Genomic DNA, 14868 nt, shown 5'->3' with positions numbered 1-14868 from the left:
TTTAAATGTTGTTCATGTAGATCAAGCTGTGCTATTCAATGGGACTGCTTGTGTTCTAGGAATCTACCCGGCTTCTACTGTCGACTGCTGATATACTGCATTACAAAGAATGTCTTCCTGAAGAGCCTGATTCCTGTAGCAGTAATATTGTACTTGTAACACCATTTAACCTGCCAGTAATTGTCACTAATAGCAATATATTTAGTAATATTTCTACAGAATGGTTCCAGCAATTTTTCTTCCTCATAGCAAAGTTCATATTCGGGGGGGGGGGGGACTGCAGAAGCTGATGTCTGAAGGTGGCCAAGATTAAAACCCTTGTAGTGTTTAATTTTTTGGTACCACCATTCCTTAACTCCATACCTCTTCAACTACTGGCTCAGCCAAGATCGGAGAGGACCGAGGCAAGTTTGTTTACTAGAAGCCCATCCGCAACAGCCACTTTCCCCCTTGTTGAAATGTTTTAAATGATGTAAAAAGTTATGGGAACTTTTGGGTAATTGTTTCTGTGCAGCAGCCATGTTCCGAGTTTTAGGATTATCGCATTGGTGAGAGAGGCTGTTTTAAGCAGATAACACACTTTTCAATGTTTTGTAGGAGACAAGCTCAGGGGGTATGTGAACTTAAAAAGAGTTAGAAAAAGCATAGCCTACTATGAAAATTACATTCCACATCTGATGTAAATTTAAAGTAGCTCTTCTTAAAAAAAAAAAGTTCCAGATCTTACTAGTCAAAGAAAGAGCCGACTGCAAAGGTATGAAGCTATGTAAATTGAAAATAGCTTTGCATTATCTTATAGATACCATGTAAAATTTGTAAAGCCAGAATGGGAACAGATTCTTATGAAATTGTAAAATGGAATAACTTTTGTATGCAAATAAAGAAAATATTTTCTAAACGGCATCTGAATTTGTAATTATAAACTATGAGAAAACTATATGGGTATCAAGGTGCTGTTTAGAGTCATGGTCGGGGATGTACTTGGGGACGTAGCTTTTTGGGAGCGAGTCTTCACAAAATGCATTGGTTGTTCACAGGCTATCAAGGACTTGCGTTGGTTATTACAAGAGCACAGGCTGCAAACTTGGTGGTTTAAGAGAGTCTCCAAGGAGTGCAACCTGTGCTCTTGTGATAGTATGGAAAGTACTACTATCCTGCTGAAAGACTGGCCTCAGTCTAGCTCTTGTCATAGAAAATGAGTGAGCCCCCAGGATAATAGATATTCCCACCCATATGAAAAGATGCCTCAAGCATGATGAAGCAGATGCAGACGTACATTAGCTGTACCTATGGAAGTAGGTTTCTGAATACCCTTTCCTTAACTGATCAGTGCGATTAGCTCTGGAAGTCACCCAACTATGTCTGAAGCTTTCCAGAGCCACTTACACAGCCGCTGGACATAGTTCAGCTACAGCACACTTAACCTTCTGAGAGTAGTTTCATTGTAAGTTCTGCCAATAATACTAGATGTTAAAAGGTATCTGTTTTTAAAATGTTGCCTTAAGCATCTTCAGAAGCATTTAGGGCAGTCTTTCCCAGAAATTATTTTGAATCTATATTCTCCACAATATTTTCAAAACACTGTTTATTAAGTTTAACAAATGCCTTATAAAATCACGAATAATATTTCCACTAATGTGCAGATGAGTGCTCTTTCCAGAAGTGACCACCCTTACCCCTGCAATAAGACAGCTCTACCAAACATCATTCAAAAATAGATGTAAACTTGCCAGTATCCTTAGACACTTCTGCAGCATTCTGAAAAGTTGCACAGGATTTATTTTACATCTCACCTTTTTGAATATGTGTTCCACACTACATCCACAGCAATAACTTGATGAAGAAATGCTTTTCCTTGGCTGTCTCAGTGCAGGAGTAGTGTAAATGGAAGACGTGAACAGCAAAATATTTAGAAAAAGCAGTCATTTATTTTTTTTTCTTGGCTGCTGTTTTCTTTCCTTCCTTTTTGGAGGAATTTCCGTACTTTGCTTCCATCTGAGCCAAAAAGTCATCCATTTCTTTTTTCCGATTCTCATTTCTTCTCTATCAGATGAACAAAAGAATGCTGATTAAGTGCTCAGGTATTTCATTTGCTATTTATAAAAAAGGATAAGACCAACAGGATAATGCAAAAGGTAGAACACAATATTAGAATGCCTGTGCCGACTTAACTACAGAAATCAGACCACTGGAAGGGTGAGTGTTCCAAAAGATGAAACCACCATCCTGTTCATGGGCTAGTGCAGACCACAGTGCCAGGCTGAAAATAAAAACATACTGGATTTGCTCAAGGGTCTTATCTGAGTCAGCATTCTATTTCCAAAAGAGGCCAGCTAATTTTTCCAGGAAGACCACATGAAAGGCTTGCCATCTACAGTAGAATCACAGAGTTGGAAGAGGCCATACAGGCCATCTAGTCCAACCCCGCCAAATGCAGGATCAGCCCTAGAGCATCCCTGACAAGTGCATGTCCAGCCTCTGCTTAAAGACTGCCAGCAAGGGGGAGCTCACCACCTGCCTAGGTAGCTGATGTCACTGCAGAACAACTCTTGCTGTAAAAACTTCTTTCATAATATCCAGCTGGTACCTTTCCGCCAGCAATTTAAACCTACTATTGCGAGTCCTATCCTCTGCTCCCAACAGGAACAGCTCCCTGCCCTCTAAGTGATAGCCCTTCAAATACTTAAAAGAGAGCAATCATGTCCCCTCTCAACCTCCTCTGTACCTGGAGGTTCTGTTTTGTTATCTTTCTCAATACCCATCCAAGCTACCTCTCTCCTCACCTTTGACTGTAATTACTGTACAAATCAACCAACCAGCACATATTCTCAGGACAAGGCACTATCTTTTCTTTGTTAGTTTATCTTGATAACAAACCATTAATATCAATTCTATGATTTTGAGAAAGATTATTTACACAAACATAATGCTGTGGACATAAACTGTCCTTATCCCCAAACCTTACCTGAATTAAGGTTCTCACGTCATCATCTTTATCAAGACCTAGTTCTTCTCTGGCTTTTTCTGCCTCTTTAGCCTCTTTCTCAGCCTGAAATAGGAACACAATTGACTGTTAAACTTCTTCCTTAATCATCATTAATTGCTGGAGCTAACCCTTTATTCTCTTGTGTCTAGAAAGAGAAGGTGGGAAGCCTTGCCTACCCTCCCTTCAAAATATTGGCAGATGTGAGAGAATTTCTGCTATTATTTTGCCTTGTCGTATTTCACATTAACATTTTGAATTTTAAGCTGCCTTGATTTCCTTGTAGACAGGCAGTACATAAAAGCAGCACATAAAAAAAATCCACCAATACAATAAATGCTTGAATATAGGAAATTGCAGGGCTTACCATTAGAAAACACTGCGAACAAATTCCACTAGAGCGAAAAATCTGCCATTTTTCGTCTGCTCTACATGTACATTAATGTTTACATCAAATGACTATCACGTAATGTTACAAACATTTCATAGACAAGATGATAGCACAGAATTCCAAAAGATACTCATTTTAGACTTAGCATTGCTGATATTTATTTATTTAATTAGATTTTTATCTTGCCCTATCCCGGCTGGGCTCAGGGCGGCTTACATCCATATAATATCCAAGATGATTCAATTAAAATAAGTCACAATAAAAACTAAGAATAAATAAATTATAATTTAAAACCTATAACTTCACAAAATTTTAACAGTTTATTAATTTTATTTCAGTCCATCATCTGAAAACCTAAGCAAGAAGTGTTCATGATAAACACTTAAAAACTATTCCAAAGAAGAGTCTGCAGGAATGCTTTAAAAATTTTAAGCAAACTATAAAGCAAAAGGCCAAAGGGACTTGCAAAAAAGCAAAATTATCTTGTTCATGCAGCACCTACAGCATATCAAAATCCATCATCATTCTGTTCCAATAAGGATTTGGTGGGTTTGCTCGGTAATACATGAGAAATCACATATGAAGTGAGTATTTACCACATAATCTTGTTTTTCTTAATATCTCAACTCCAGAGGGTGTTTCATTTGAAAAGAGCTGATATGCAGGTGAAATATGAAATATGGAATGTTAGACCAGGGAGCATACAGAGTTGTCTTTAGTGGCAAATGGTAAACATTTGTTCTCTGAACCTTGTTATCGACAAACATACCCTCCTTTTTCTTGCAGTCATCTTTTGCTTTGATTCTTTGGCAAAGGCCTTGTAGAATGGAAGTTCTCCCAAATCAATGGCTTGTTGGATGATCGTCCTTATTCTTGGTTCATCTGTATAATCTGCACACAGTACTTTATCCATAATTTGTTCCATATCACCTTTACAGTTCTTATATGCTGTTTTAATGTCCTCCACCTCTTCTGTAGAATCATTGTACTGCTTCTTAAAGTCTTCAATATCTTTTAAAGTCACCTGATTTTCAACATAGAAAGACACAAAGAAAATTCCTTGCACATACCAATCCTTAATACCAAACTCAGCCTATATATAAGTTTTCCATCCCAAGATCATTGTTATTTAAACAAATTTACTTTTCGGACCAACTGCATGAAACTTTACCAATTTCTACGGAAGAACAAGAACCTGTTCCTTATGCAAAGTCAGGCAGAGGAGGAAGGAACAAGGCTTGCATGTTACTTCCATGAAATGTCAAACACGTTTCGTTAAGTAAAAAATAATTTATCAAACAGACTGAATTTGACTTGTGTATTACATATGCACATGCTAGGCAGTCATAATTAGAAAAATAAATTGTTACAAGTTTAGCCGCTGCATCTGCAAACAAAAATGGGGGGGTGTCCTACCCTCCCATTCTAGAAAATGCTCCTCTTCCAAAACCTGTAAAGCTATGGTTCTCAAATGTTCTGAAGTAGGGCCCACTCATAAATTGACTCCACTCCATAAATTGACTTATTTCCCCCTCCAATGTAACATACAAAGAATCTCATATTAGTTAGCACTGAACAAGTTCGTATATATTTCATATTTACCTTATGCATAATATGCAAAATGGCCAATCTAGCTTGTTGTTCAGCAGTGAGGTATAATGCACTGCTGAACAAGAAACTAGACTGGCCATTTTGCATATTATCTATAAGGAAACCAGAATTTGCCATCCAGCCTCCTCTCCCTGCTCAACATATTCCTCCTCCTTCCACCTGGTCTCACAACCCACTTGTTGCAAGGGAGTCACAACCCACATTCGTGTCCCAGCCAACAGTCTGAGAACTACTGCTCCAGGGTGATTTTATCACTCCACAGAGAAAGCCCTCGACAGCTTCAACAGCTTGAGGAAAATTGCGTACCTCTTTGAAGATCAGCTTCCAGTACTCTTCCCAGTTGCGGTCCTGGGCCAGCACAGTCGACTCTTCATCTACAACCCCCTGCTGGTCATACAGAGTTCGCTGCTCTAGGTCACTCAGCACTGCATACACTTTGCCCAAGATCTGAGGAGACAAGACAAGCCATCTCAACAGTCCAATAAGGAAAAGCAACCTGTCCCTTAGGCAGAATGAAATGGTATGGTGCCGAGGTGGCAGAATCATCCTTTTAGACTGCAGGGAGAAGCATATTACTACACGGGCAAAGTCTCTCCATCCTGGGGAGCTAGAAACCATTGAACATGTATTTTTTAGATGTCCCCTCTACAAGTCAGCCCGCTTCAATATTATTGATCCTTTGATTAGGGAAATGGGCTCTGCTGATGAGGGTGAATGGGCCAAAAGGTTCCTGCTGGGAGACAGCTCACCTATCACCACCCAGGTTTCAAAATATTGTGCCGTAGCAATGAAGCTATGTCGCCTCAATGTTCCCTAATCTGTGGAAGTGTAACATTGGGTGATTCCTAATTTTGTTGGCCTTGGTTGTAAACATCTACTCTGTATGGTCAGTTTCTATTTTATCTGGCACATTAGCCGCAAATAATTTTTTTAATTTATTTACTAATTTTCTGAAAAATACAGCACAGTATGTGAAGTGACAGCCCAGAATCTTTCTCTGGGACATGCTATTCCTTTTATTTGCAGGGATTTTTAACATGGGGGGAGCATTAACCTGGGGTAACCTAGTGGACTGATGTTGAACAAGGTGATTTAGATCAAGTTTTATTTATTTATACCCCACTTTTCTCCCTAATGGGGACCCAAAAGTGGTTTAAAAACATTCTCCTCTTCTCCATGTTATCCCCCAGCCCAACAAACCCAGGTAGGTTAGGGTTGGAGTGCCCGACTGGCCCAAGGTCAACATGCAAACTCCCATGGCTGAATGAGGATTTTCACCTGGTCTTTCAGTGCGTTCCTATGCAGAGTTGCTCCAGACTGGAGTAACTCCTGCATGAGATTGCAGTATTTGTGTTGAATAGAAACAGACAGTGGCGCATGGGCGGTAATAAGCCAAATTGTCCACCTGTTTGTATTTCTGGGGGTGTGAGAGATGCAAGGCAGAAGAGAGATGCAATACAGGAAAAGATGCGGCAGTGAAACAAAATGTGATGCATGTGTGACTTTTCTTACTGTACTACAGCTCGACCTATATAATAAGCAAACCTACAACGTGCCATGCAGTATTGCTGCCAGCCCCCCCCTTCACCTGCACACCCTCCCTTCCCAGCCTGAATGGGTGTACTACAAGTGTAACACCGTGAACAAATCCCACAAGGTGCACACAGAACATGGGTAGCCACTGCCATGTTTTGTGTCTCACAGAGAACCTTGCAGCGGTGAACGCAGCAGAGGATCCTGGGACCACGATCTGGGTAACAAAAGTGAGGGACATGCATACTGGATGGGGATACACTTCTGGGTAACATTGTGTGTGAACAAGATCTATGCGTACGGGTGGAGTGTAAACTGAATATGAGCAATCAGTGTGATGCAGCGGCAAAAAGGGATAATGCGGTCTTGGGGTGTATCAACAGGGGCATAACACACAAAATCATCCCGCTGTATACCGCATTGGTCAGGCCGCACCTGGAGTATTGTGTGCAGTTCTGGAGGCCTCAGTTCAACAAGGATGTGGACAGAATGGAGCAGGTGCAGAGGAGAGATGAGGATGATCAGGGGCCTGGAGACCAAGCCCTATGAGGAAAGGCTGAGGGAGTTGGGAATGTTTAGTCTCGAAAAGAGGAGGTTGGGGGGGGGTATGATTGCTCTCTTTAAGTATTTGAAAGGCTCTCACTTACAGGAGGGCAGGGAGCTGTTCCTGTTGGCAGCAGAGGATAGGACTCACAATAATGGGTATAAATTACAGGAGGACATTACAGCTGAACATTAAGAATTTATTTTTTAAACAATGAGAGTAGTTCAGTAGTGGAATCACTTGCCTAGGGAGGTGATGAGCTTCCCCTCACTGGCAGTCTTCAAGCAGTGATCAGACGAACACTTGTCCGGGATGCGCTAGGCAGATCCTGCACTGAAGTTGGACTAGATGGCCTGTATGGCCCCTTCCAACTCTATGATTCTAAGAATGTTCTTCTAAGCTCTTTGAAGGAAGGGTACCATTTAATCCCCAAAAAGTTCGTGAAACAATTAACATAAGAAAGGCCATGCTGGATCAGACCAGGGTCCATCAAGCCCACCAGTCCATTCACACAGAGGCCGACACAAACAACTGTATTGGCAGTCGTCTTATGCCTTGTTGGTGGAAGCCCACAAACAAGACCACTGCCGCAGCATTATCCCGCCTGTGCTCCACAGCACCTAATATAGTAGAAAAGGGCCGGAGTCCAGCAGCACCTTAAAGACTCACAAGAATATTTTCTGGCAGGGTGTGAGCTTTCGTGAGCCACAGCTCACTTCTTCAGCGAAGATAATTCACAGTGGGTCGCCGTGTTAGTCTGTCTGCAGTTTAGCAGCACCTTAAAGACTCACAAGAATATTTTCTGGCAGGGTGTGAGCTTTCGTGAGCCACAGCTCACTTCTTCGAAGAACTCTAGCTTATACCCTACCAGAAAGGGCCAGAGTCCAGCAGCACCTTAAAGACTCACAAGAATATTTTCTGGCAGGGTGTGAGCTTTCGTGAGCCACAGCTCACTTCTTTGAAGAACTCTAGCTCATACCCTACCAGAAAGGGCCAGAGTCCAGCAGCACCTTACTCACAAGAATATTTTCTGGCAGGGTGTGAGCTTTTGTGAGCCACAGCTCACTTCTTTGAAGAACTCTAGCTCATACCCTACCAGAAAGGGCCAGAGTCCAGCAGCACCTTAAAGACTCACAAGAATATTTTCTGGCAGGGTGTGAGCTTTCGTGAGCCACAGCTCACTTCTTCGAAGAACTCTAGCTTATACCCTACCAGAAAGGGCCAGAGTCCAGCAGCACCTTAAAGACTCACAAGAATATTTTCTGGCAGGGTGTGAGCTTTCGTGAGCCACAGCTCACTTCTTTGAAGAACTCTAGCTCATACCCTACCAGAAAGGGCCAGAGTCCAGCAGCACCTTACTCACAAGAATATTTTCTGGCAGGGTGTGAGCTTTTGTGAGCCACAGCTCACTTCTTTGAAGAACTCTAGCTCATACCCTACCAGAAAGGGCCAGAGTCCAGCAGCACCTTAAAGACTCACAAGAATATTTTCTGGCAGGGTGTGAGCTTTCGTGAGCCACAGCTCACTTCTTCGAAGAACTCTAGCTTATACCCTACCAGAAAGGGCCAGAGTCCAGCAGCACCTTAAAGACTCACAAGAATATTTTCTGGCAGGGTGTGAGCTTTCGTGAGCCACAGCTCACTTCTTCGAAGAACTCTAGCTTATACCCTACCAGAAAGGGCCAGAGTCCAGCAGCACCTTACTCACAAGAATATTTTCTGGCAGGGTGTGAGCTTTTGTGAGCCACAGCTCACTTCTTTGAAGAACTCTAGCTCATACCCTACCAGAAAGGGCCAGAGTCCAGCAGCACCTTAAAGACTCACAAGAATATTTTCTGGCAGGGTGTGAGCTTTTGTGAGCCACAGCTCACTTCTTTGAAGAACTCTAGCTCATACCCTACCAGAAAGGGCCAGAGTCCAGCAGCACCTTAAAGACTCACAAGAATATTTTCTGGCAGGGTGTGAGCTTTCGTGAGCCACAGCTCACTTCTTCGAAGAACTCTAGCTTATACCCTACCAGAAAGGGCCAGAGTCCAGCAGCACCTTAAAGACTCACAAGAATATTTTCTGGCAGGGTGTGAGCTTTCGTGAGCCACAGCTCACTTCTTTGAAGAACTCTAGCTCATACCCTACCAGAAAGGGCCAGAGTCCAGCAGCACCTTACTCACAAGAATATTTTCTGGCAGGGTGTGAGCTTTTGTGAGCCACAGCTCACTTCTTTGAAGAACTCTAGCTCATACCCTACCAGAAAGGGCCAGAGTCCAGCAGCACCTTAAAGACTCACAAGAATATTTTCTGGCAGGGTGTGAGCTTTCGTGAGCCACAGCTCACTTCTTCGAAGAACTCTAGCTTATACCCTACCAGAAAGGGCCAGAGTCCAGCAGCACCTTAAAGACTCACAAGAATATTTTCTGGCAGGGTGTGAGCTTTCGTGAGCCACAGCTCACTTCTTCGAAGAACTCTAGCTTATACCCTACCAGAAAGGGCCAGAGTCCAGCAGCACCTTACTCACAAGAATATTTTCTGGCAGGGTGTGAGCTTTTGTGAGCCACAGCTCACTTCTTTGAAGAACTCTAGCTCATACCCTACCAGAAAGGGCCAGAGTCCAGCAGCACCTTAAAGACTCACAAGAATATTTTCTGGCAGGGTGTGAGCTTTCGTGAGCCACAGCTCACTTCTTCGAAGAACTCTAGCTTATACCCTACCAGAAAGGGCCAGAGTCCAGCAGCACCTTAAAGACTCACAAGAATATTTTCTGGCAGGGTGTGAGCTTTCGTGAGCCACAGCTCACTTCTTCGAAGAACTCTAGCTTATACCCTACCAGAAAGGGCCAGAGTCCAGCAGCACCTTACTCACAAGAATATTTTCTGGCAGGGTGTGAGCTTTCGTGAGCCACAGCTCACTTCTTTGAAGAACTCTAGCTCATACCCTACCAGAAAGGGCCAGAGTCCAGCAGCACCTTAAAGACTCACAAGAATATTTTCTGGCAGGGTGTGAGCTTTCGTGAGCCACAGCTCACTTCTTCGAAGAACTCTAGCTTATACCCTACCAGAAAGGGCCAGAGTCCAGCAGCACCTTAAAGACTCACAAGAATATTTTCTGGCAGGGTGTGAGCTTTCGTGAGCCACAGCTCACTTCTTCGAAGAACTCTAGCTTATACCCTACCAGAAAGGGCCAGAGTCCAGCAGCACCTTACTCACAAGAATATTTTCTGGCAGGGTGTGAGCTTTTGTGAGCCACAGCTCACTTCTTTGAAGAACTCTAGCTCATACCCTACCAGAAAGGGCCAGAGTCCAGCAGCACCTTAAAGACTCACAAGAATATTTTCTGGCAGGGTGTGAGCTTTCGTGAGCCACAGCTCACTTCTTCGAAGAACTCTAGCTTATACCCTACCAGAAAGGGCCAGAGTCCAGCAGCACCTTAAAGACTCACAAGAATATTTTCTGGCAGGGTGTGAGCTTTCGTGAGCCACAGCTCACTTCTTCGAAGAACTCTAGCTTATACCCTACCAGAAAGGGCCAGAGTCCAGCAGCACCTTACTCACAAGAATATTTTCTGGCAGGGTGTGAGCTTTCGTGAGCCACAGCTCACTTCTTTGAAGAACTCTAGCTCATACCCTACCAGAAAGGGCCAGAGTCCAGCAGCACCTTAAAGACTCACAAGAATATTTTCTGGCAGGGTGTGAGCTTTCGTGAGCCACAGCTCACTTCTTCGAAGAACTCTAGCTTATACCCTACCAGAAAGGGCCAGAGTCCAGCAGCACCTTAAAGACTCACAAGAATATTTTCTGGCAGGGTGTGAGCTTTCGTGAGCCACAGCTGTGGCTCACGAAAGCTCACACCCTGCCAGAAAATATTCTTGTGAGTCTTTAAGGTGCTGCTGGACTCTGGTCCTTTCCTACTCCGCGTGGTGTGAAAGCCGTCTGCCTCCTCCGCGGCAAGGGGAAGCGTCACCTGCCGCCTTTCTGCCTGTGGCGGCCAGGTAGGGAGAGGCGCGGGGAGGCCGCAGCTGCAGGGCAAGGCCGCCCAGCCCCGCTCCCTCCTCCCCCCCCCCCGAGCCAGGCTAACCTCCTTACTTGGAAGTGCCGGGTGGCCTCCGCCTTGTCCTGCAGGCCGGCGCGGTCCGGGTGCACCCGCAGGGAGGCCTGGCGGTAGCCGCGGCGGACCTCCTCGGCCGAAGCGCCGCGCCGCACGCCCAGCACCTGGTACAAGTCCCCGGCGCCGAAAGCCTCGCGGCACTGCTCCAGCAGCCCCATCCCGCCGCCGGCAGCCGCCGCCGCCGCCCCGCGCCCTCCTGCCCCTTCCCAGCCTCAGCGGCCCGCGCTTTTCCCGCCCGCCGCGCTTTACGGCCCCCGCGCCGGAAAACGTCGCGATGGGCACCGAGGCGAGGGGCGGGAAGGGAGGCTCGCCATAGAGAGGGGGAGGGCTAGAGCGGCGCGGGGCTTTCGAGCTGGCCGCGTTGGCTGCAGGGAAGGGCGAGAGGCCCGGAGCGCCTGGAAGACTGGCCAGATTTCTTGCATTCGCGGCTCATTCATGCAGTTCTCTTACAAAGGGATTCCGAAGGGAGCCTGGAAAGAGAAACTGCTGAATTGCAGTTGATATTCAACCTAAAGCCAATGCATTTACCTGGGCTGAATAAAGACCTTGCATTCGTGGCTCATGACCAAGGCTGATTTCTCCACACCCATCTCTCCCCTGGGCATCACAGGCTCTTCTGCATACCACACCTCATCCCATCACACCTGCTATTCACATTTACATACTGTTAATGTATGTAATTTACATACTCATGCTTGTCTGAATTCACTCTCCTCTACTTAAAGACAGATGGATTCACATTCTAAGCTGTATCTGAAGAAGTGAGCTGTGGCTCACTAAAGCTCACACCCTGCCGGAAAATATTCTTGTTAGTCTTTAAGGTGCTACTGGACTCTGGCCCTTTTCTGCAGACAGACTAACACGGCTACCCACTGTGAATTATCTTCATGGAAGGCGCCACATTTAGCCGTACAGAATGGAAATCCATCAACCTTGTGACATACTCATGCTTGTCTGAATTCACTCTCCTCTACTTAAAAGACAGATGGATTCACATTCTAGCTGTATCTGAAGAAGTGAGCTGTGGCTCACGAAAGCTCACACCGCCAGAAAATATTCTTGTTAGTCTTAAAGGTGCTACTGGACTCTGGCTCTTTTCTACTGACAAGATTTCTGGCAGGGGCATGAGCTTTAGTCCAGAAATTACAGAAGCAGTAGCCATGTTTTTGAAGTACGCCTCAATGATTACGATCAAATCAAAAATGCAATAGCTGATATCATCATTTGTCTATTTAGATACATGTTTTATATGTATTCCAATTTCATTTTATTTCGGCATACTCCATTTTAACTATGTCTATTGATATTTTATTATCTGATTAACCACGGAATGTTCTGAATGAGTCGCTATTCCAATAAAGGTTTTGAATTGAATTGAATTGTTAGTCTTTAAGATGCTACTGGACTCTTGCGCCAATTATGCATCATGGGAAGTGAAGCCTCCACGCGGAGCTTTGAGAAGTCGTTGGGGGAAAAGTGCATCTAGAGAGCGGCAAATCCAAGGCAAAACCTCCTGTGCTTAAATGTTCCTAATTCACAGTGGGTAGCCGGGTTAGTCTGTCTGCAGTAGTAGAAAACAGCAAGAGTCCAGTAGCACCTTAAAGACTAACAAAAATATTTTCTGGCAGGGTATGAGCTTTCGTGAGCTACAGCTCACTTCTTCAGATAAATGTTCCTGTAACAATATGCAGAGAGAGAGAGGAAGGACAGGATCCTCAATGGGCGGAGCCGCCTTGCAGCCCGCGGTATCTTTAGGGTTGCTGGCTCCAGGTTGGGAATTACCTGAAGATTTTAGGGGCGGAGCCTGAGGAGGGCAGGGTTTGGGGAGGGACTTCAATGCCATAGAGTCCAACTGCCAAAGCGGCCATTTTCTCCAGGGGAACTGATCTCTATCAGCTGGAGATCAGTTGTAATAACAGGAGATCTCCAGCTAGTACCTGGAGGTTTGTGGAGAAACAAAGGTATCAAGCTCACAATAGTAATGCAAAAAGTGCTCTATTATTTACAAGTGCCAAGCGTCAAAAATATCATGAACATATACAAACATAACACAATGACAATATGTAGCTAAAAGCTACCCGAAGAGGACAAATGTTTGCAAAAGTAAGTACAATGACTTGTTTGACAACTTTCTTCTATTAACAGAAAGCAATAATGGAGCCTGGAATCGGGGGAGGCTCGCCTCTGCTGGAGCGTTTGCCGGATGATTTAAACGCTTTCGCCGTCCAAGGACAGCTTCATCAGCCAGTGGCCTCAAACTGTTGCTCCTTCAAATCCTTTATAAATAATTTTTCAATAACAATCTTTTTCTTCCATGCACCTTTCTGGCTGCCTGAGTGAAGCTGTGATTTTAGGGGCGGAGCCTAAGGAGGGCGGGGTTTGGGGAGGGACTTCAATGCCATAGAGTCGAATTGCCAAAGCGGCCATTTTCTCCAGGGGAACTGATCTCTATCAGCTGGAGATCAGTTGTAATAACAGGAGATCTCCAGCTAGTACCTGAGGACAAGTTGAACTCCCGGATAGACAAACATCCACCCACTCATTTTTTGATGGATCTTCTGGATCTTCTTTTTGAAAACAACTATTTCAGATTTAAAAAACAAATTTATAAACAAGTAAAGGGAGTTGCGATGGGATCTGCCATGGCCCCTTCAGTGGCCAATATTTTCATGAATGAATTTGAAAAGTTACATATGTTTTCTAACGCCTTTTTCTTACAACATACCTTACTCTACTTTAGGTTTGTAGATGATCTGATCATATGCATAGATGATATTAGTAATTTTGATGGTCTGGTAAATATACTGAATAATGCTGATTCTAATATTAAATTTGAGTGTAAAATGCACCCTAATTGCATTAATTTCTTGGATATAAACATTAACAAAAATGATGATGGTACAATTTGGATTTCTCCATATAGAAAACCCATGGACAGGATGGCATTACTTCATTTTAACTCTAACCATCCTATGCATTTAAAACGGAATTTACCGTATGGCCAGATGTTACGGCTTAAACGTAATTCTACTAGGGAAAATGATTACAACAGAACAGCCGCCCATTTAAAGGAGACTCTCCTTAAAAGGGGATACCCTGAACACTTGATAGATGCAGCTAAGCAAAGAGCTGATGCGCAACCACGGGATCAATTGTTTACACGCCCTAAAATAAATTCAAAAAGAATAACAACATCTTTTCAATACACTCCACTTGTGGGAGGTATACGTAGGATTATTAATAAACATTGGCATATGCTGATTACATTGCCTGGTTGCTCAGAACCGCCCCTTCTTGGCTATAGGAGAACGATGTCCCTCAAGGACAAATTAGTCCACACAGATAATATCGAACGCCCCATTAGTAGTCTTCGAAGAGGCCATTTTCGTTGTGGTCATTGTGTTATGTGCCCGTATGCGCTTCCTGTCAAAAGCTTTACATGTGTGAAAACCGGACTAACTTTTGAAATTAAATGCCACACTGACTGCAGCTCTGTTAATGTTATTTACGCCGTTCTGTGCCCGTGCCCTCTTGTCTATATAGGCCAAACCAATCGATCCCTAAAAATAAGGATCGGTGAGCACAGGTCACGCGTGCGCAATGCAGTTTTAGAAGCTCCGATCGTGCCCCATTTCATTCAAGCAAAGCACCGGGACACTGACCTGAAGTTTTTTGCTCTTTGGCAATATCAAAAAAGACCATTCCAAAAA

General features: G+C 44.1%; 1 protein-coding gene across 1 annotated transcript; it reads right to left on the bottom strand.

The window, feature by feature from the left end:
* Positions 1 to 1844: 1844 nt before the first annotated feature.
* On the bottom strand, positions 1845 to 11316 carry DNAJC9 (DnaJ heat shock protein family (Hsp40) member C9). Its single transcript, XM_056849796.1, has 5 exons — positions 11137 to 11316; positions 5292 to 5432; positions 4144 to 4398; positions 2966 to 3049; positions 1845 to 2043 (listed from the first exon to the last, which is right to left on the bottom strand). Exons 1-5 carry the CDS (start codon positions 11314 to 11316, stop codon positions 1927 to 1929), a joined length of 777 nt encoding a protein of 258 aa, XP_056705774.1. The 3' UTR covers positions 1845 to 1926.
* Between the last annotated feature and the right edge of the window lie 3552 nt (positions 11317 to 14868).

The sequence above is a fragment of the Euleptes europaea genome, chromosome 5 (genome assembly GCF_029931775.1).
Source record: "Euleptes europaea isolate rEulEur1 chromosome 5, rEulEur1.hap1, whole genome shotgun sequence".
NCBI classification, from domain to species: Eukaryota; Metazoa; Chordata; class Lepidosauria; order Squamata; family Sphaerodactylidae; genus Euleptes; species Euleptes europaea.
The sequence above is the reverse complement of the archived record's forward strand: the minus strand, read 5'-3'. Positions and strand labels throughout refer to the sequence as shown.